We start from the raw sequence: 21763 nt of genomic DNA on the forward strand, positions 1-21763 counted from the left end.
ATGCAAAACGAAGATGTAATCTTGGTCCAATTACTGCAAACTGGCAATAGAGAGCAACCAAGCCAGGTTATAAATGGCACTCAGCTACTGAAACGCTCACTAAGGCACTGCACATGAACATGACTTCAGGGTTCCAATCAGTTTTGCCTTACTTCTGCTAACTGGGTACATATTAAGATGAGTTATGGCTACAAACCCAAACTTTTAATATTCTGATATAATTGGATAACTACATTACTGTCACTGTTTGTTCCTCTCTCACTCTGCAAGTGAATATTTTTTTAAGAGAGCGCTCTTTCTCTCTTGCTCTCTCTTTATGGTAACTTTTCTCTTAAAAAATTAAGCATAACTAGAAGTGGTTTTCTATCCATATGTGTTTTTAAAATTTGAAGCAAGCTTATTATGTTCATCAGTACATACAAGGAACTTGTCATGACTTGAGTGACTCAGCCAAAACAGTGTTGTTACTATGTTGCTAAAAAGCACTTGAATTATCCTAGGTATCCAAATATTATTTTCCTATTTAACAGCAAACAAAATATCTGTTCAGATCTTGATGTATCTACTTAGTAAACTTTTAATCCAGACAGCCAGGGAAAGTTATAGCACCTCTCCAATACTACTACTTGAATAATAAGAGTCTGTCAAATCCTAACAAAATTTAAATTTCCACTACTCTACAGATCAAAATGACAACAGGCCAATATGAATACGAAGTTCTCACATAATTTTTGGAAGTTCCTTAGGAACTATTGGACTCTCTAATGATGGACACCAATATCTTTTTCTATATCACCAATAGTACTGATAAGAGTGTTCTTGGTCAATGTTACAGATAGGTGTGTTTGCAGTCAGTAAACAGCAGCCACTTTTGAATGATCGCAGCTCCCCTTAGTAAGCTGAGATATGCCTGAGAGCTAGCACCTGCAGGCAGTGCCTTTGCTTCCCCATTTATCTGAGTGACCAAGGAAGCCACAGTAAGCTTCTGCTTACATCCAAAAAGGGAACTATGGTTAATAGATTCCAACAAGTCAGGAACTGGAAGTTCATATCAACTCTGGCTTCCTGCCTTGTTTCACCACTTCTGTGAAAGGAAGAGTGAAACTGGAACAAAGGGGGCTGTGTGCTGGTGCATGAAGCTCATGCATATATCAGCTGATTAAGCCGAGATCTGACTGTTGGAATATGGTCACTGTTTGCAAAGTATCAGAAGAGGAAAAATGTTTCTATGGTGTCTGGCATCCAAATAGTTCAGATCTTCACAGCCGGATTAAAAACTCCAGTATGAATTGTGTCCAGAGGGCTAAAAGAAAATACTGCATGGATGAAGACTGCTCATGTCCGATTCAAACATGAAAGTGGCAGGGTGTTTGCAGAAACAAAACAATTCCATAGGGTCAAGATTCCTGGATGCTATTTTAATAGGTTTTTCCCAAGGATCAGCAGGATGGCACAGCAGTGTCCAACCAGCCCCAGGCATGGAGGCAGATGTAGAGACTTACAATGCAATCCCATCAATCTCCATAGAGCTGGTGGCACACCGGCCATCTGAAAGCCTTGGCAGTAACATTCATCCCAATGACATAACATATGGCCATAATGATACACACTAGAAATATGCAAGCCTACAGAGAGTGTACAAGTACAGGGCACATGCAGCACACTCTAAGAGGCACAAACAACAGTCAGCATGCCTGAACCTGCATGAGGTCACCACAACCTCCCCATTAGTTGTAGAAAGACAAAACAAACAGTTCCCTGCTCACTGTTGCAACATGCAATTCCATTTGCAATAGGTTCAGGAACACCTCAAATCTGAAACTAGAAAAAGGGCGCCAGGGAGGCTGAGCATTTGCTATCCTGGTGTCTCTACTCCCCCCCCCCCCCACTTGTAAGCCTTCAGTTGCTGATCACTGCTTCAATATTTGTCTGGGTGCAGTTTCAGCTGGGTCACCTACGCCTACTGCAGTCATTTCGCAAAAGAGCACATTGAATGTGCAATGCAGTTCCGAAACTGAAGTGGCTTCATAATACTTACCACTTAACAACACTGGACAAAGGAACTTTGTTTTCATAAACACTGTTGGAATAAGACCAAGCAATGATGCCACTTAATACATGGAAGTGCCATTCCATGCAACACAATCTGGTGGTTGATAATTCTGAAATGAATAGGCTTTTTCCTCCTCTACCTCTTCCTTCCAGATGGATGTTGAAATGTTTTGCAGCCCATAGCCTACTATCTTGTTAGAAGGATAGATGGACGTTCTCGTGCCAAACGTTTTCTTTATCACTTGACAAGAAGTACTTGAAGAGCAGGTGATTACAACGTCCCAACCCAAACTAGAAACTGCACATCTTTTAACACAAGATACCTGACCTTAATCATGATATAACATTTTATTAAGACTTTGCATGCAAGTTATTTTATCAATTTCTACATGTTTTAAAAGCACCTTGAAGAGTTTCAAACTTGCTCCAAACACCAGAGTAACAAATGAAGTTATTTTCAATAAAACTGTGCTAGAAAAAGGAAAATATCACCTCCTATATATTTTTGGAATCTTCTATTCACTGTGACTTAGAACCTGCTGACCTGGTACAACATCGCTTTCTGAATGGCTGCAATGACACGCCAAAAACCAATCTAGCCTGAATTCAAACATCTACAGCTTAAGTAAACAATGTAAACATGCTTACTCAACATGCTACAATGGCTAGCATGCTACAATGGACAGGATGGCTAACTGGCTCCAAATTTTTTATTTTCTGAAATCTTTCCATTTATTTTAATTTCATTTTGAACTGTATTGAGATCTCACCATGAAGTCTCAAGAGAAAGGGCAGATTATGAAGAAATTGGTAGAGAAATGCAAATAGATACATAACCTCGGTGTAAACTCCTGTGAGAAAGGAGAGCACTGAGCATGGTGGAAAGGCCTGGTTTGCATGCCATGCTAAACCATAGTTTAAAACAAACTATTATTTAATGTGAACAATCCAAGGTTGGTGCTGGGCTTACTGCTGATGATTTGTTTGCACGAAAAACAAGCCAAGAACCCGAGCTTGGACTACATGACAAGTCACACTGACATGTTTTGTCTGCAGTGTGGCAGCAACAGGACTATAGGAGGAGCATTGCGTAAACTTTGGGCCAGTGTAAGAAAGGCCCTGCTGGATCAGGCCAGCCTACACCAACATCCTATACTCACAGTGGCCGACCATACACCAATGGGAAGTCCACAAGTAGGAACTGAATGCAACAGCACTGTTCCCACCTCTGCTTCCTAGCAACTGGTATTTAAAGGCATATGGCTTCCAACAATGGCGACAGTTCGCACCCATGATGACTGGCAGCCACTGATCCTCCATGAATTGGCAGTCTCAATCTCCGATGCATTTCCCTAATCTTATTTCAAAACCATCTTTTAAAACCACCCCTTCCATAATTTATCTAACAACATGTCAACACACTTCTCATCCACATTAAACCAGTTTTTTTTTATATACTATGTGATGTGCCAAACTGTGCCAAACTGTAGTTGTTGCCCTTACGACACTACAAAATTGCTTGGGAATTTTTTAATGTGAATCCAAACCTGGCAGAAATTCAGTATAGCACTAACTTGGCCAAAATCAGTCCAACCCAACTCTATGTTGAGTGAGAGAATAGGCAATCTGGACTACTACAGAATGATGTTAGACAGCCTGCCCAAAGCCAGACGCTGTTTTTCAGAGTACTGAACTATGACTGTTTTTAAAGTAAATATAGATTCCTTACATGGTGCATCATACATATTGGGAAATGATCTGAAATCTGCTCATTTCACCACTCACATATCAATTCACCAACATTTATCTCAAAGGTCATATCATTTGTTTTCCTAGACAGAGAAGAGTGGTGTGCAGTTTTGCTGGGGAAAGCCTGTTTAAACTTTAAATCCATAGCTGCACTGTGTTGCACATGATGACGTTACAGGAAAAGCTTGAAGGAACACTTTGCCAATTCATTCTATGTTTGCGGGAAGGGGAGCAAACTCACCAGTAAGTGTAACATCAAACAAGTCCTCAGCATAAATACCAAGACTGCGTACAAAAAAAATGACTCCATTCTAGAAGAAATATTTAGCATTAGCTATTTTTTTAAAAAAGGATCGGGCCAGTCTCAAAGGTAATGTATTTTTGATTGATTCATTGGAGCAGAGCATGATATTATGGAAGCTGAAGGACTATTAAAAAAAATTGTCCATTGGAAAAAGAAGAGTATAGCAGCACAAGTTGGCCCAGGATCTAGGAAGGCCTTCTGGGACCAGCCCACACTTTTAAAAGCCTTGTTCTTCCACTGAGAAATAAAAAAGGAAAATGCTTGGACATTTTCACTTTCTATAGGTTATTTCATTTTACACAGATTTGCTTCTTAGAGCCTTTTTTCAACTCAAGTTAGAGTTGCACTCCGTCAAAGCCAACCTTCTGCAGGACTCAGTGGTGGATGGGACCAGGGTGAAATTCTACTGAGAGGTCTCACATGGTAGAAGGTGCTCCTTCAGATCATTTCAGGCCTCTGGATTAAAATAAGAATATTTAAAGGAGGAAAAACATGTCTACAACCCCAAGTTGAACATCAATGTTTAATATCAGACTACCAGTATCAGTTCTTCCTTCCTGATTCGTCCATTATTTAACTCTCACCACACCAGAGTACATGGCAAAAGGGATGTGGGGGAATGTGAAAGCTAGGGAAAGTAAAATGAAGGAAAAGCACACTGGGCTTTATGTGCAAACCTCATACATACAAAACCTACAACACCATGCTCAGGGCTTCAGCCATTCAAGCAGAAGGAACAACCCCATGGCTCCTTAAACTAAACCACCATATTTTAGAGATCTTCACCTCACATTCTTAGGAGACGTTGTTTCCAGACACACACACACACACACACACACACACACACACACACACACACAGAGAGTTATATACAGTGGTACCTCAGGTTAAGTACTTAATTCCTTCCGGAGGTCCGTTTGTAACCTGAAACTGTTCTTAACCTGAGGCACCACTTTAGCTAATGGGGCCTCCCGCTGCCGCCGTGCAATTTCTGTTCTCATCCTGAAGCAAAGTTCTTAACCCGAGGTACTATTTCTGGGTTAGCGGAGTCTGTAACCTGAAGCGTATGTAACCTGAAGCGTATGTAACCTGAGGTACCACTGTAGTGATGTTGTCATTTTAACTTTATTAGAACAGTTATAGAAATGTGCAGCTCTGCCTGAAAATGTATAATTGCAACATAACATCCTAAAACTACAGTGGTACCTCGGGTTACATACGCTTCAGGTTACATACGCTTCAGGTTACAGACTCCGCTAACCCAGAAATAGTACCTCGGGTTAAGAACTTTGCTTCAGGATGAGAACAGAAATCGCGCGGCGGTGGCAGCAAGAGGCCCCATTAGCTAAAGTGGTGCTTCAGGTTAAGAACAGTTTCAGGTTAAGAACGGACCTCCGGAAGGAATTAAGTACTTAACCTGAGGTACCTCTGTACTCAAATCTGTAAAAAAAAAATATTACTAATCCGTTGGAAGACAGATTTCTTTTAATATGACGTTTCAACTTCAGTGAGGCCCACAAAGCCCATGGTTGCCTTTGCCAGCCTGGTGTCTTGAAGCTGTTTTAGATGACAACTCCCGTTAGCCTCAGCCTTATGGAGGGTGCCTTATGACACTCAGTATACCTGAAATTCCCATACCACAAACTGTGATTTTGGAAAGTTTGATGCTTAATCCTATACATGTTTACTGACAACTAATGCTACGTCCCATGAACGCATTTCCAGGTAAGTAGGCATAGGACTGCGACTTATATCCTTTTGAGAAACCTGAAAGGTGATCTCTCTGTGTTATGGCATCACTTCTTGCAAGCCCCCAAGTGTACACAAATAATTTCCTTTGGGACTCTGCTTCTCAGCTTTAAAAAGTAAGAGTGCCATCAACCTTCTCTACAACTTCCAAGTCACCTAAACTAACTGATCCGTAAATCCTGTTCAAAGGTAATCAGGTTATTTACTCCTAATGCTACAGAGCACAAAAGTATGGAAGAACACCCTCTGCAACTTTTTATTTGACTGAACTGATATATAGGTTACTGCCAACTCTTTTAAAGGTTTTTAAAAAGGAAAAGAAACAAGTCTCAAAAATACAACCAAGGCTTGCGGGGACTCAGTGCACTGCAACAAAAAAATAGGCCTATTCAACTAATCCAGGAACACACGCCTGTTAAACAAAACACCCTCTGTTTTTCTAACTCCTTCAGATTTACAGCAAATGTATGAAACCCTAACCTTTAATGTACAGAAACTAAACAGTTACTTCTGAAAATCTAAGTACATTAGTCTTTGCCTCTGGAAACCATGATTTCTCTAACTGCTGCTGTTGGCAGAGAGCATTACTTCAGTGCAAAAATGTGTTGAGAACTATGAAAATAGAAACACATTTCCTTGCAATGCTTACAGCAGATACTTTCACAATCCAAAACTTAGGAGTGGCTGCACCTGAAAACATGGAATGGAATAAACTTGGAACAACATACAGAAGCATTTCTAAAACTATAAGTTGATACCAGAAAAGTATTCGGTTGGGGAGTATTTCCTTTACATGGGTAAAAAGGTAAGAAAACTGAAATGTCAGCTACTTAACAAAACCAGAACATGAACAACAGTGCATCAAGTTTACCATAAACGTGCAGAATACAATGTTTTAAAGGTGGTTTATAGAGGAGTTTCATTGTGCAACTGCATGACAAATGATGGCAGTGAAGTCTGCTGTTGGCGAAGGAAGAGACAATTGATGAAAGAGTATTTAACAAACCAACAGACTGGGATAACTGCCCTTTGGAAAATGGTGAGTTTATGACAATCCATGGTCTGACCACTGACAGATGGATTATATACCAATGGTATTTTCTCTGTCATCACCACATGATCAGGTCATCTTGCTGCTTTCATTCCAGTCACAGCCCAATAATCTCCTTTTATTCCAGAGCTGATACAAATAGCCTATTCTAAGTGGGCTTAGACTGAAAGCTCTCTTTAGTAGAGAATACAACATTCAAATTTTCCTGGCATACGTTGTTTGTGCAAATGCATGCACGTGTACATGGCACCCACACACAAAGTTTAGTACTCCATAAGAGTAGATGAAATAAGTGTCTCTCGTACAATTGCTTAAAGCATTTTAATTCTACAAGTGGATTAAGTCGGCTCCCTGCAAGACTTTGGCCACACTGCCAGCTACATAGAGGCAACTGAGAAGCCTTTGAGTCTAAATTCTAAGACTCTTAATTTAAGCAGAATTAAGTCAGAGAATAATTGCCCTATGCCATGGGATTTCAAGTGACACCTTGTGGGCGCAAATTAATTGGACAACTTTCCAGGGGCAGATACACATTGGCCTGGTTCACATATAAAGTACATGAACCTTAGGTTCATCCACTCCCTTTTCTGCTCCTCTCTAGCCACAAGGAACACAGAAGCACCTGCTTCCATTTTCACCTAACCATAGTTTGTTGTTCGCTTCCAGTTGAGAACTATGATTAGTGTTAACTGTAGTTTATTGAAACAAGCCAATTTTACTGGTAAACGATCCTGGCTTGCTTCAATAAACTATAGTTAGCAGTAACCACAGCATGGCATATGGCACAGAGAGCTGTAATAAGTAGGAGAGATCAGCACAAAACAGGAATGTCACCTTGCATAATCAGAAATTTCCACTAGTGCAAAACTACAACGGCATGCAAGCCTTAGCATTTACGTGTATCTAAACTATAACCAGGGATGCGGGTGGCACTGTGAGTTAAATCACATAGCCTAGGACTTGCTGATCAGAAGGTCGGTGGTTCAAATCCCCGTGACGGGGTGAGCTCTCGTTGCTCGGTCCCTGCTCCTGTCAACCTAGCAGTTCAAAAGCACGTCAAAGTGCAAGTAGATAAATAGGTACCGCTCTGGCGGGAAGGTAAACGGCGTTTCCATGCGCTGCTCTGGTTCGCCAGAAGCGGCTTAGTCATGCTGGCCACATGACCCAGAAGCTGTACGCTGGCTCCCTTGGCCAATAAAGCGAGATGAGCGCTGCAACCCCAGAGTCAGCTACGACTGGACCTAATGGTCAGGGGTCCCTTTACCTTTAAACTATAACCGATACATATCTCTTTTTCTCAGCTGGGTTGAGGAATCAATCATAGAAGGAAACAGGTCCATTCAGTCTAGCCTACTCCTACTTGGCATGGCCAGCAGTTTTTGTTTCCCTGTTCAAACCACTCTACCTAGCTTGTTTGGAGGTTCTAGCAGGGGAGCGCAGCTATCGTATACCCTTGACCGAAGAACGGTACACTCCTTCTATCTGGGATGGTCGTCCTCTTCCACTGAGCGCGCAGCTTTGGGAGGGACGCACATGGAGCGGTGAGGGAGGAAGGGGACACCCGCCTAGCCAGCCAGATCAGCTGAATCAACCCTGGCGATCAATGGGGTGACACTCTACCTAGGCAGCAGTGTGCTGCAAGTATGGAACAGCTGCACAGCTGAAAAAGACCTGTAGAAAAAGACCAGTCGGTCTGATAGTAAATTCTCTTTGGCTCACACATAGCAGTAAGTTAGATCTTCAGAATGAGCAAAACCCAAACCCTGAGTTTTCCAATAGCTCCCAGAAAATATTGGAGCAGGCATTCTATATCCTGTGGTGCAGTCCCTGAAGCCTTAGAGAAAGGGGAAGAGGCTGAGCAGAGAATCCAAATAAGACTTCAGCAAAGCCTCATTGGTCAAATTCATGACACTTGCAGTTAAGTTGGTCTTTTTCTACATACCTCCCACTTGCAGAAGCTGAAACAACAAAACCCATTTGACGGGCAAGCATTAATATAGGTGAGATTGAAATAGGACATGAAATAGGACACATGGAGAGGACACGATTCAATAAAGTTCCAAATGTGCACTCGTTAATTATACTCAGCAAAAACATATCATTGTACACAATCCAATTCCACTGAAATCTGATTAAACACAGGAAATAACAGGTACCCTTATTGATGGGAAATAACCTGATTTTTTAAAAAATACAATTTTTCCAAAAAATATTCAGTTTGTCTTTCTTAACACAGCAGGCCTAAATCATTGCACGAAAAAATTCCTGAAATATTTCGAGCTCCCCCTGCCCCCCCAACTTCAACATGTTCAGAAATCACTATATCCACTAACTGAATATAAACAAAGCATTCAACTCCTGAAAGTCCTATTTGCGTTGAATATACATACTTTCGGGAAAGCTGCCTTCTTACAAAGGAAACAATAGAATATATTTTACAACCAAATGTTCAGCTCAGTTGAAGTGATATATATCCATGTCCAAATTTACAACCTTGCTGGATAACAACACTTGTGACCTGCTCATTATTTTTAAAAATATGATTCCTCTCTAGAAACAAACATATATTATAAAAATATATCATGTGAAATGTCTCTGCACAAGAATACTTGAAGGGAAGGAAGGGAGAAAATATTGAGGAGTGAGGGGGAAGCACAACTCCCTCCCAGTGATGCGTTCCTGTGTTTAGATGCTTTAGCAAAACATGTGCCTCCCCCTTTATTCCACTGCCTGTGGCACCAGCTAATCTGATAAATAGCTCAAATGGAAGACATACCTGAACATATACTATTTTACCTCTTGTGTTTCTTAAAAGTGTTCACATTTACCACATCCTCAAAAAGCCTTTTTTCATTTTCCACTGGAAATTTAATCACACTTCCTCAACTTTATAGCATCAAAGTTCCTGCTCTGAGATTAAATAATTTTCAGCAGCCCTGCTTTATTTGGCCTAGTGGTTTATTGACGTCAGAACCCAGTACGAGATTCAGGAACACAAGACAGGTTCTGGAACCACACAAGTGAAATCACCTTGATCCAACATTAACTGTAACAGCTGTGCTCCCTAGCTTCCGACCTGGTGGAAGAGCAGGGTGCCTCTGAGCTTAAGCAGAGAGCCCTTGCGTCTCCACTCAACCACTACAGGATTCTTTGAGACACCAAGCTTGAGACAGGGAGTTATGGATTCAAAGCAAAATGGAGTGCTACAGCCTCTCTTCTTAGCAATCAAGTGCCACTTCAGTCCCACGTGTTTTATGAAAAACGATCTGCTGGCTTGTTTTGTTTATAGGATAATAGGTTTTTTAAACTCTTTATCTACTTTCTGTTACCTGTCTGCGCAGAGGAATGCGCTTAGTCAGCTTGTGCACGGCTGGCTGGCTACTGAAGTCCGGCTTCTTAGTGGAAGATCTCATGTGGCACAGAATGACTGTCACCACCATGCAGACAATCAGGAAGACCCCTACACAGTAAATGGCTATCTCCAGGTAGTCTGGCGATGTTGGAAACGGTTTGTCTTCTACAGGGCCTAGAGTGCAAGTACGAAGGAGGAAGAGTCATGAGGAAGAATTACAAGGTAGAGAAAACAAATTGGCAGTACACATCAAACCAAGTGGTCTGGTTTGCAACGAACTACACGAGATAAAAGAACGCTGCTGATTTCCACAGCGTGGAAACAGCTACACTGAGAGTCTCCACGCAGCCATTTTTCAAAGTGTCGGCTTAAGCTGGCTGCTACCCCACTAAGCGAGCTTAGTGAGGTACTTCTGGACAAAATCACTTTGGTATGAATAGCTGATCTTATTTAACTTCACAACGAAAGGCTAGATGCTTAAATTATGCCTGTGATCACCTTTTCTTCTCATTCTATTTTTCTTTTTAGCCAAGCTGCTTGAGACAGGGAAGTGGGCACATAATTCACTCCAGATGAATCAATATTTATCCCAATCTCCCAATCTCTGGCCTGAAGCAAATGACAGGTTTAGTAAAATAATTTTTCAAGAGCATTGTGTTTAACTCTGTGGGCCACCTGAACACACAATGAAAGGCAAACAAGCACTGAATTAGCTAGCTGAAAAGCAAGGCTTATGGGACGCCGAAGCATAACAAAGCTCAGGCATGAACTGGCCTGGTTTAGGTATCCAAATACTTCTACTGAAAATCAGGATTCACAAAAAGTGTTGAAATGTATTGGACAGTGAATTTGTATCAACAGCACCTCTCTATGCACACTTACTTGGGAGTAAGCCCATTGAACATAGTGGGATTTACTTCTGATTTAATAGGCACAGGATTTAGGCTGTAAAAGTCCATAGGAATTGAGTGGCTAACTAATCTCTGAATACTCTGAAAACAGCAGACTGCTGGTGGATCTCCATGACCACTTTCTCTTAACTAGGTCCACGCCAGTTCTCAAGTACCGGATTTAGGTATCAGCATATTCCCTGCCCCCTTCAAAAAGAAACTCATCCAGCTTTCTTCAAAATTCTTCAAGAATTCTTCAAACTGGGCTGTCCCATAGCAGGAGGACAGTATGAGATTCTACTCTGACATTGGTAGATCACTAAGTTCCAGAACCAAAAAGAGAATGCATTTTTAAAAATAATAATAATAAATATTGGTATATTTTTACATATATAGGTAAGTCTACGGATGGAAGATCACATTCAGATCTTAAGAGCACCTAGTCTGTGAATGGCATCAAATGGCAATGCTAGTTTTACAGTTATTCTCTTCATTAAGTAATTGCACAGAATTTATTTCTCAGTCATGATTTAACTAATTAAGAAAGCATTCCCATTTTTTACATTGCTAAATGATGACACTTTAGTTTATTATGTGGGGTTTGACAGCAAATAAGAATTGTGACAAAGCACTTGTCAAGATATTTGTTATTATTATTATAATAATAATCTGTTCCTAATCCTTTTACTTCATTACTCTGAATCATCACCATCAGCATTCTGCAGCAATATCTGGTCATTATGCAAGCAATGCACATTGCAACATGTTCTTCTGTCTCATTTTGTATTAATACAAGCATTCACTCATACTGATTAAGAAGTGGTGCTTAAGCGCTTGCAAATATGGAAAGAACACTGCAAGCAGAAGCAACTGCAACTTTAAGCACTGACTACCTGTTTAGTGGTGAATGCACCTTGGATGCCACAAAGGTTAATAGTTAAAGATGGTAGTAATGTAAGCTATCTCTTACATAAAAGAGAGAAGAAATAACATAGAAACCTTGAGAACAACTCATATAGCAGCACAGTACTTAATGAACACATGCAGTTACCAAACCTATATTTTAAAAACATTAAGACTTAATATATATCTTGACCAGCAAATTATTAACTGTGCAAGTAATTCGGCAGTTGCTCTGCATTGAACAGTTATAAAGCAAGAAAGTTTAATTAGTGCAGACATCTAAAACTATATTTTCCGACAGACAACCAATTTCAGGCAATGAAGCGCATTAATGTGTGTTTCTGCTAAAAACAGAAACAACATCAATCCAAGCATGGCAATACATGCTTCGCAGAAAAAGCAAATTAGCTGTCATTTGCTTAGAACATGCAACATTTAAAGATACACCAAGTTGATTCCAAAGATATGTAAAAACACCGCTTCTGTAATCACATTTCAGCACAGCCAATTCTCATATATACACGTGTAAACCCAGGCAATTTGACTGGGTTGTGGTAGTTCATTAAATATGACTTTGAAATTTCCCTTTAAAAACTTCCCAGGAGAGGATTTTTGAGTTTCTCTCAGGGAGAAGTTTATGATTGTTGACTTTTGGTTATATAATCAAGTGTCAAAGAAAGCCTCTTTTTTCCAAATTTATAATGAACATTAAGGTAATTGGGGGGAGGAGGTGTTTAAATGAAGTTTGAAAAAATTACAATTCATCTTTTTAAGTTGAAGTGCAGCCTTTTGCTGCAGCGAAGAACATTTTAAAGGAAACCAAAAGTCCACTTCTGAGACAGAAGCTGTGCTAATTTTGCAGCAATCAACAATGAAGCAGGGGGAAGGGTAGGGGAACCACTGAAAGATAGCAGTAATATACCTGGCAGAACTGTCAACCATGCAGAGTGAAAGGATATCCCAATAGAATTACCCGCCAAGCATGTATACTCCCCCGCATCCTCAAAAGTTACATTCCGTAAATAGAGAACCTCAATCTCTTTGTCCGTGGTGTTAACACCGGCAGCCTAGAAAAAAAAGGGAAGCAAGAGAAAAGCTAGACATTTTAGGAATTCTTGTGGATGGGAAGTGGAACCACGGGGAGCTTGGCACTTCAGAAGAAACGACCGGTGCACAGCCGTGGGGGGAGATCCCATCCACAAAGCCCTCAACCAAAAGGCAATTACCAACAGATCCCAGCTCACCTCAGAGAGGAATAAATCATCAACACCCTTCACCAAACCTACTCTCACCACCTAAGAAGGCATGCAATCAAAGAACATGGAAAAAATTGTCCACAAAATGTTTGGAGGAGAAAATGACATAAACACAAAGAAAGATGAAACAGACAGAAGAACAGGGGACAGGACATTCTGTAATGTCACTTAAAATGTCCTTCAGATTAATGAAGACATACATTTCAGAGACATACAGGGAAGGGCTGAAAATAAAAAGACAAAAAGACTTCAAAAAGAGGTGTTTTCATTACAACCTGTATTAAATATAGCCCCAAGAGTTCCTTGTAACCAAAGGGCTGAGGGAGAACTAGGCTATCACTGCCTCAAATAATGACTTAAGTCAAACCTGAGATTTAAATATAATGGAGCAGTTTAGGAATCCATCATGAACCCAAACGCAGGTTTGTCACAGGTAGGAACGCCCAGACAAACAGTTGGTGCTAGAAGTAAACAGGCCACTACTGCTTCAAGTGATCATAGAAATAAAATGTATGGATAATAGATTTTCTAGATGTGCTTACTTGCTTACATTTGGGTCTATTATGATGACCCAAAGTCTGGAAACAAGTTGGTAGAGAGAAAAAAATTGAGCCGCCCAATGTGGTGAGAAATAGGTGTACTGATAAGGCATACAATAGGATTTACAAATATGGGAATGTAAAATTCAACAATCCCTGCTTAACAAGATGGTAACTATTGCTGCACTGTCTTGAAGTAAACAAAAGGAATCAAGACCTCTATATGTATGCCGAATGACCATGGAAGAGAATTAGTTCTATTCAAATATTAAGATTTAACATATTTGCATTTTTAAAAGAGCATGAAGCTTTTTTCAAAGCTAAAGTGCATACCACACTATTAAAAAGGTCCAAATGAGACCCATCACATGGCTATACAGCACTTGTGTAAAGATGGAAACAATGATATAAAATGCTGGCTCGTCAAGTGGATAAGTCTCCATGAATTCATGTTCAGTATTCTACCAGACTGAGACAGGTGGCCTTGGAGGTAATCTGGTATGTGCAACACCTCATCACTTGATCCAACCTCAATGAGTAGCTATGATTTCCAGAACAGTGATCAATATATAATACAAAGACATAGAAGGCAACAGTGCAAAAGTAAGGAAGACTCAGAGTGGTCAGATTCTGCTGGGGGGAAATATATACGAAGACAAATGATACATCAAAGAAAAAACAGAAAAGACAAAAGGTTACAGAAGAGGTAACTAAAACAGTATTTGTGGGAATTTTTCCATGGCTACTGGAGTAACACCAGTTGCATCTCCAAGAGAGGATTATAAATACACCAAGGTCATGGAGTTATCCTACAAGCTGCCTGCAGAGTCCCAAAGCACCAATTTTTTCCAGCTTCTACATCCAGCTTTCTTTAACAGACGTTGTTACCTTTTTTTAGCAGAACCGTAAGCCAGGCAGACTGGTTGGCCTCCCCTATATAATTGGAGACCTTACAAATATATTCTCCAGCATCCGCCTCTGTCACATTGTACAGTTTCAGCACTTCAGCATTGGAACTATTTATCCCCGAATGCTAGAACAGACCAATAACACAGGAGAACAATGTAACTACTGCCCCAAATGTCGACACCACCATGGTCCCGCCACCAAAACACTTGAAGGAGTCTTCCAGTTACTACAAATGCTAGCATTGAAATATTGCACTTTAAAACAACAGCAGCAGCAGCAAGAAAGATTTCTTACAAAACTGGGGAGGAAAGGTTCTGCCCAGATAAACTACCTTTTTCGTTTCCCTGCTGTGCAAAATCATTAATTTCTGGCTCTACTGCTAAGCTTCATGGGAAATCACTACTATAAAATTAGCTGTTCCTTAGGAGCAAAGCCAGGCAAAAATGACATATTTTCAAAATGGCTGCTACCCCTAAAATGATTGCCCAGTCAATAGTTCACACTTGGGGGAGGGGGACACACTCAGTATCTTTATCATAAGGAAAATGAGCACTGACAACATCCTTTGGCAACAAATATGGTCATTACAGAAGGGCCTATAATGTTGTCCAAGCCTCTTCATATATTTCCTTTGATTTATTTTGGATACTCTTTGCCAATGCACAAATCTCAAGTGATGCCAAGATAGCGGCACTGCAATTCTTTTAATAAACAACCATGATGTCTGAAAAATAAGCAAACAATCATGCAGAGGGATAAAAGACTTTAAGGAAGGTGAAATGCGGAATGAATTTTTGCTTTTGTTTATACCAGCAACTCAGTATTCCACTGTATTTATGTGTGCTGGCAAGGATAAAAGTCAATTTAAAAAAATCTATCCCTTGACCTTGTTCAAAAAGCTTTATAACATTCTAAAAAGAATTGCTTATTGTTCAAAAGAAAATAAGGGGGGAAGCTCACCTTTAAAACTTTCAGGTACGGCAATCCATCTGGCCCATATTTACTTCCATTCTTTTCTGTGTGTTTTATCCACTGGATATGAGGCTGAGCATCACTGTAGACTTTGCAGACAAACTCTGCATCACCCCCAACAACCGCAGAAGTATTTGCTGGTAGGCCAGCTTGTAGGATAGGCCTGTGAGGCGATCGCTCTGTCAGGAAGCAAAGATGGGGCGGGGGGAGAAAAGAGAGAGAGAGAGAAACGTATAAAGAAGCAGAATTAAGCAGCACTGCCAAGAAAACTGTTAGTGAACATGAGCCAAAAAGCCCTGTAAGCCTGTTGGCTGACTTCACTGAAATAACGCTGTAACCAAAACGTAGAACAAAAACTGCACTTCAAAGGAGGTGCTTGAATACTCCAGTTGGAGTGCTGTCTAAAGACTAGCCTTTTAGAAGAAAAAGAAAAAAAAAGGCACAGAGCAGAAGACTGTATGAAGTGGGGGAAGGGAAAATAGGGCACAACTAAGGATACTTCTTTTAAATCACAGAAACTTCTATTTATGTGGTATCAAACGTGAGAGCACCACTCTCTGGGGTTGTTCCCTACTATATGGGGTGAGGGAAATCTATTATCTATCTATCTATCTATCATCTATCTATCTATCTATCAATTATCTATCTATCTATCTATCTATCATCTATCTATCTATCATCGTCTTCAGTTGTACAGTAATTGATTTTAATTAATGTCAAACTAGAAAACAATATTATGATTCACCGACTGAATAAAAAAGAATTAAGTGTGTCCTAATCTGAAGTCAAATCTACAGTGGTACCTCAGGTTACATACACTTCAGGTTACATACGCTTCAGGTTACAGACTCCGCTAACCCAGAAATATTACCTCGGGTTAAGAACTTTGCTTCAGGATGAGAACAGAAATCGTGCAGTGGCGGTACAGCAGCAGCAGGAGGCCCCATTAGCTAAAGTGGTGCCTCAGGTTAAGAACAGTTTCAGGTTAAGAACGGACCTCCATAACGAATTATGTTCTTAACCCGAGGTATCACTGTATTGCCAATCCTTTGGGTGAGGGTTTACTGAGGTACGGTATATTGTAACTGGAAATTGTGTAATTAGGCAAAAATATAAACATAGAAGGGGAAAAGAGAAGCAAAGACCAAACAAAAATGCTACCAAAAACAAGTTTTTTAAAAAAAGAAAAAGAATAAAAGACTAAAATGAGCATCAATTAATATATATTATTATAGAAGGCATTCACTAATTGTGAACTATAATCATGAACTATTAATAGTACTGATAATAACATTACTGCAAAGAACATATATGGCATCATCTCATAAACATGTTGGTTATGTAACAATCTCAGTCAAGGAACCATTATAGATTTTCCACAATTAGACCTATTGGGTCTGTCCCAAAGGGTACCATCAGTGCATAGGACCATTACCTCACATGAACCAGAGTACCAGTGGTTTTTCACCAGCAACCCCTACTACCTCATATCCATACCCTGGTTTGTAGGTAGTAGCTCTTGAAACTCTCAGCTTTAGGGAACTGCTTTTAGAAGACATGCTTCAGAAGCCACACTGTATGCCCAGAGCTCACTGTGTGGCCTTCTGCGTCATGATCACAACTGGCAACTACTGTTCTAAAAAACAACTTCTATTATTTCTTTTAATAATGGGCTTTCCAAAGGGCTTTCCAAAGCTCTGAACTCATGAGATCATTCTGTGGTTTGGGCCTTTGAAAGACTTGGTACCAAACGTAAAAGGGTCAGCTTATTAAGTTCCATCATCCATCATCGTGAAATGATGCACAATGGTCTTTTTCCAAGATGGTCATCGGGGAGAATACTGAATTGGCTTCTTGGCAAAATCTGTATGTTTTTATTCATCAGCTTGAATTATTTCACAGCAATCTTGAAGTATTAAGACTCAGCAGTAATTTTATGGCATTGGGAAGAAAACACCATTAAGGGATTAGAAACTAATGATTTTCCTTGACGGTATTTGGAACTCAAGAGTATCTCACATGTCAAGAAATGCAATCTTTTTTGTTCTTGTTCTGTTTCATTACATGTTTATTTATCTGATATTATTTTGCCTCTCATCTCAGGGCAAATTATAATAAACAGGAAAATAAATCAAACAATTAGACACCTGAAATGAAAAACTTATTAAGTGCTTTATTTTTTGTAAGTGTAAACAAATTACACACAATTTCTTTTGGACTGTTCATTTCTTTTGAAGAACCCACTGGGGTTGGGAACTTTTCGCCGTCCTGATGTAGTGGAATACAACTTCCATCAGCTCCAGTCAGCATACCCAATGCCGATCAGAAGGTCAGCGGTTCGAATCCCCGCGACAGGGCGAGCTCCCATTATTTGGTCCCTGCTTCTGCCAACCTAGCAGTTCGAAAGCACATCAAAGTGCAAGTAGATAAATGGATACCGCTCCGGCGGGAAGGTAAATGGCATTTCCGTGCGCTGCTCTGGTTCGCCAGACGCAGCTTAGTCATGCTGGCCACATAACCCGGAAAAACTGTCTGCGGACAAAAGCCAGTAAAGCGAGATGAGCGCTGCAACCGCAGAGTCGTTCATGACTGGACTTAACTGTCAGGGGTCCTTTACCTTTTCAGAGATACATTAATTATTAAAACTAAATTATAGTGATTTGAGGAAACATTAAAAACCACCCAAATTCCAAATAGCATATAGTCTGCCATGCAGTGCAATCCTATAGATGTCTGCTCAGAAGTAAGGCTCACTGAGTACAATGGGATTAAGCTCTGGTACGTTTGTATAGGACTGCAGCCTTTAACATGTTGGCTTCCAAAAAAAAAAAAATTGTCTGAAAAGCACAACACTGGGGTGTAACAGCAAATAATGACACTGCCAAACAATAGGATCTTTAATAAAGGCCATATATTTGGCACTCTGCAAATGCCTATGGGGAATTTACTTACTGAGGCAGCGCTGGCAACATACTACAAAGCAGAAGCCTTATTTAACTTGTAGCTCTTGCAGTGCTGTTTTTAAATTACTTCATGGCTGTATGTTGGACGGTGTGTATGACTTGAATTCATCCAACATAAAAGATCTGCTATAGCTAAGGTCTGGGAACATAGAAGGCCTTCAACTGGTGACAAAAAGACATCTATTTAAGCACCTATAAAGCTTCTCTGGGAAAGAATTTCATAAACAGGGTGTCATGACTGAGAAGGCCCTCTTCTCACCTTACTTAAGATGGCAGGGGCACCCAGTGGAAGCCCTGCAGAAGATGTGTGGGCAGGTTAATACTGTATGGGGAAAGTGGGCCTTCAGGTCCCAAGCAATGCAGAGCTTTAAGTACTAATTCTGAACAGCACTCAGTAATGGACCATGGGGCAGTACAGTTCTTTTAGCACTGGTGAGTTGTGTTTCCAATGCCCAGTATAAATTTGTATTCTAGCAGCTGCATTTTGGACCAAACTGCAGTTTCTGACCAATCTTCAATGGTAGCTCCACATACAATGCACTGCAGTAGTCTAACCAAGACTCGGTGAAGAGAATACAAGGGTAAGGGAATTTAAGCTTTTGTATTGATACATATTCCTAATGTATAGGTATTTCTTATTTCATTCTTAAAACGTTTTACTTCTTCTTTTAGGACAATGACCTCACAAATTGGTTTCCAGTGACAGAAAATACAAATCACCAGGAAAAATGAACAACGTAAGGGCAGCGTGAGAGGGATCACATCCACAAAGCCTTAAACGTCAGGGAAGGCTAAGCTGAACAAACAGTTCCAAAGTGGGACTCCAACAATTCCCTCATGGAGAAATGAATAAGCAAAGCAGGGAGAGCTCTTTGGAAGTGAAGGATCTGAACAAATGCAAGAAAGCGCAACTCCATCAACCTTCTTATATTTGCACAAGCCACTCTCTGTGTGTTGCCTTGTCAGATGTAGGAATGGTATACTTTTTTAAAAAAAAAGTGAAATGCAAATTGTGGTTTAATGTAGCAGTTAATATTTTTATAGTCCTGGAGAAAACTTATAAAGCTTTCCACCCTTTACTAAATAAGCTCTAACTCCATCTCCCCTACCCATGTTTGGGTACAAAAAGAAAAAGAAAAAACAAGTATGATCTTGCTTTAATGGAAACCTTACACCATCTTCCAAAACATATTACAATCGCCTTCAGTATAAAATGAAACCTTAGAGAATATTATTTAAAATGTTTTTAGAAAGTCAGTAGGCCTCATGTTTCATTTATCCACATCAGGGTTTGATTTCCTTCACGACCTTACTTCTTGCCCTTAAATGGGGGTGGGGAGTCCCCAATACCATTGGCGGGGGGTGGGGGGAGAATCACCACTAACATTAACACACAATGTGTTTTGTTTATTTCACTTGAAACTTTTTAACTTTTAGCTACATGTGCTAGCTTGCCTGAAATACATGTAGCTGATCTGAGGTTGGAATCTTTAGCTCTAACATTTTAAGGGATGTGTAAAAGTGTTTACGTAAGGCACTGGCTGTGGATGATTAAGAGTAGAAAATGTTACCAAAGTTTGAGGCATTTTAGTAAAGCGCTGCATATCAAAGCAATTGGCTTCTTCAGGTACTTCATCTAATAATAAATGACTTTCACTGACTGCAACATTAAATCTTGAACTTGATTGCTGCCCATTGCAATCCAATTGAGTGCAGCAACTGTCACTGAAAGAATAAGGCATTCTGCATAAAGCTGTCATATACAGGTTACCTAATCATACAGAGTATGCTGGCTGCTAACAACAGTGGTACAGTGAAGGATGCTGTTTCAAGGTAACAAAGCAAACATGTAATCTGGCCTAAAGAGATCCAGGCATCTATCTAACTGCCTTAGAACAGAGCTTTCCAAACTTTTCGTGTTGGTGACACACTTTTTAGACATGCATCATTTCGCGGCACAGTAATTCAGTTTTACTAGCAAACTAGATGTTAAACTAACCCCTTTCCAGACCAGGAGGAGCGCATGGAGAATTCGCACGACACACCTAAGCACTGCAGCTGACACACTAACGTCGCAACACACAGTTTAGAAACCTCTGCCTTAGAAACTGTTGAATTTTCAGTGATATTACACACACACACACACATACACAACCACACACACACACACACACACACACACACACACACACACACAAAAACTGCTCTCTATGTGGGGCTACCTTTGAGGTGACTCAGAAACTACAACTAATCCAGAATGCGGCAGCTACACTGGTGACTGGGAGTGGCCACCAGGACCATACAACACCAGTTCTAAAGGATCATCACTGGCTCCCAGTACATTTCTGAGCACAATTCAAAGTGTCGGTGCTGACCTTTAAAATCCTAAATGGCCATGGCCCTATATACTTGAAGGAGCGTCTCTACCCCCATCGCTAAGCCCAGACACTGAGGTCTTCCTCTGAGGGTCTTCTGCTAGTTCCCTCACTGCGAGAAGTGAAGTTGCAGGGAACCAGACAGAGGGCCTTTTTGGTAGTGGCGCCCTCCCTGTGGAACACCCTCCCTTCAGGTGTCAAGGAGATAAACAACGGCACAGCTTTTAGAAGACATCTGAAGGCAGCCCTGTATCGGGAAGTTTTTGGCGCTTGATGTTTTATGTTTTTAGATATGCTGTAAGTCTATCTAATGGAAGTCTAGTGGCTTTAAACTGTGACCCTGTTCCCAAGCAATATGAAATATTTGATAGACATACATGGGGAATGACTGCTTTACACCACTAGTATGACCCAAATTTATATCAGGTTCCCTTTCCTTGTTCTCTCTTTCATTTAAGTGACTCTGCAGTCTCACCACTGATGGAGCGGCTCCAGCTATTTACTAAGCTCAGCCTTACGTGTTTTCCAGATGTTTTGGACCACAATTCCCTTCATCCCTTACCATTGGCCATGCTGGCTGGAGCTGGGGAAGTGGTGCATTTAATAATCATTATATGCAAAGTATGCACAATTGCGACAAAATAAGGGTGAGAGGAAAAGTGGGCAAATGTTGCCATATTGTTCTCTTTTAATTTGATA

General features: G+C 40.4%; 1 protein-coding gene across 3 annotated transcripts in view; it reads right to left on the reverse strand.

Moving 5' to 3' along the window:
• Positions 1–21763, reverse strand: part of FGFR2 (fibroblast growth factor receptor 2) — a 110524-nt gene that overhangs the window by 22676 nt on the left and 66085 nt on the right. For 2 of the 3 annotated variants that reach the window (XM_083616887.1, XM_083616886.1), the window contains 3 exons: positions 15715–15905; positions 12973–13117; positions 10235–10431 (listed from right to left, as the gene is read on the reverse strand). In XM_083616887.1, coding sequence (XP_083473013.1) covers positions 10235–10431; positions 12973–13117; positions 15715–15905 — 533 coding nt within the window. Of the gene's footprint in view, positions 1–10234; positions 10432–12972; positions 13118–14733; positions 14879–15714; positions 15906–21763 lie in introns of all 3 variants that reach the window. The other variant, XM_083616885.1, reaches the window with a different exon arrangement.

This window comes from Podarcis filfolensis, assembly GCF_964270895.1.
Source record: "Podarcis filfolensis genome assembly, chromosome: 5".
Taxonomy (NCBI): domain Eukaryota; kingdom Metazoa; phylum Chordata; class Lepidosauria; order Squamata; family Lacertidae; genus Podarcis; species Podarcis filfolensis.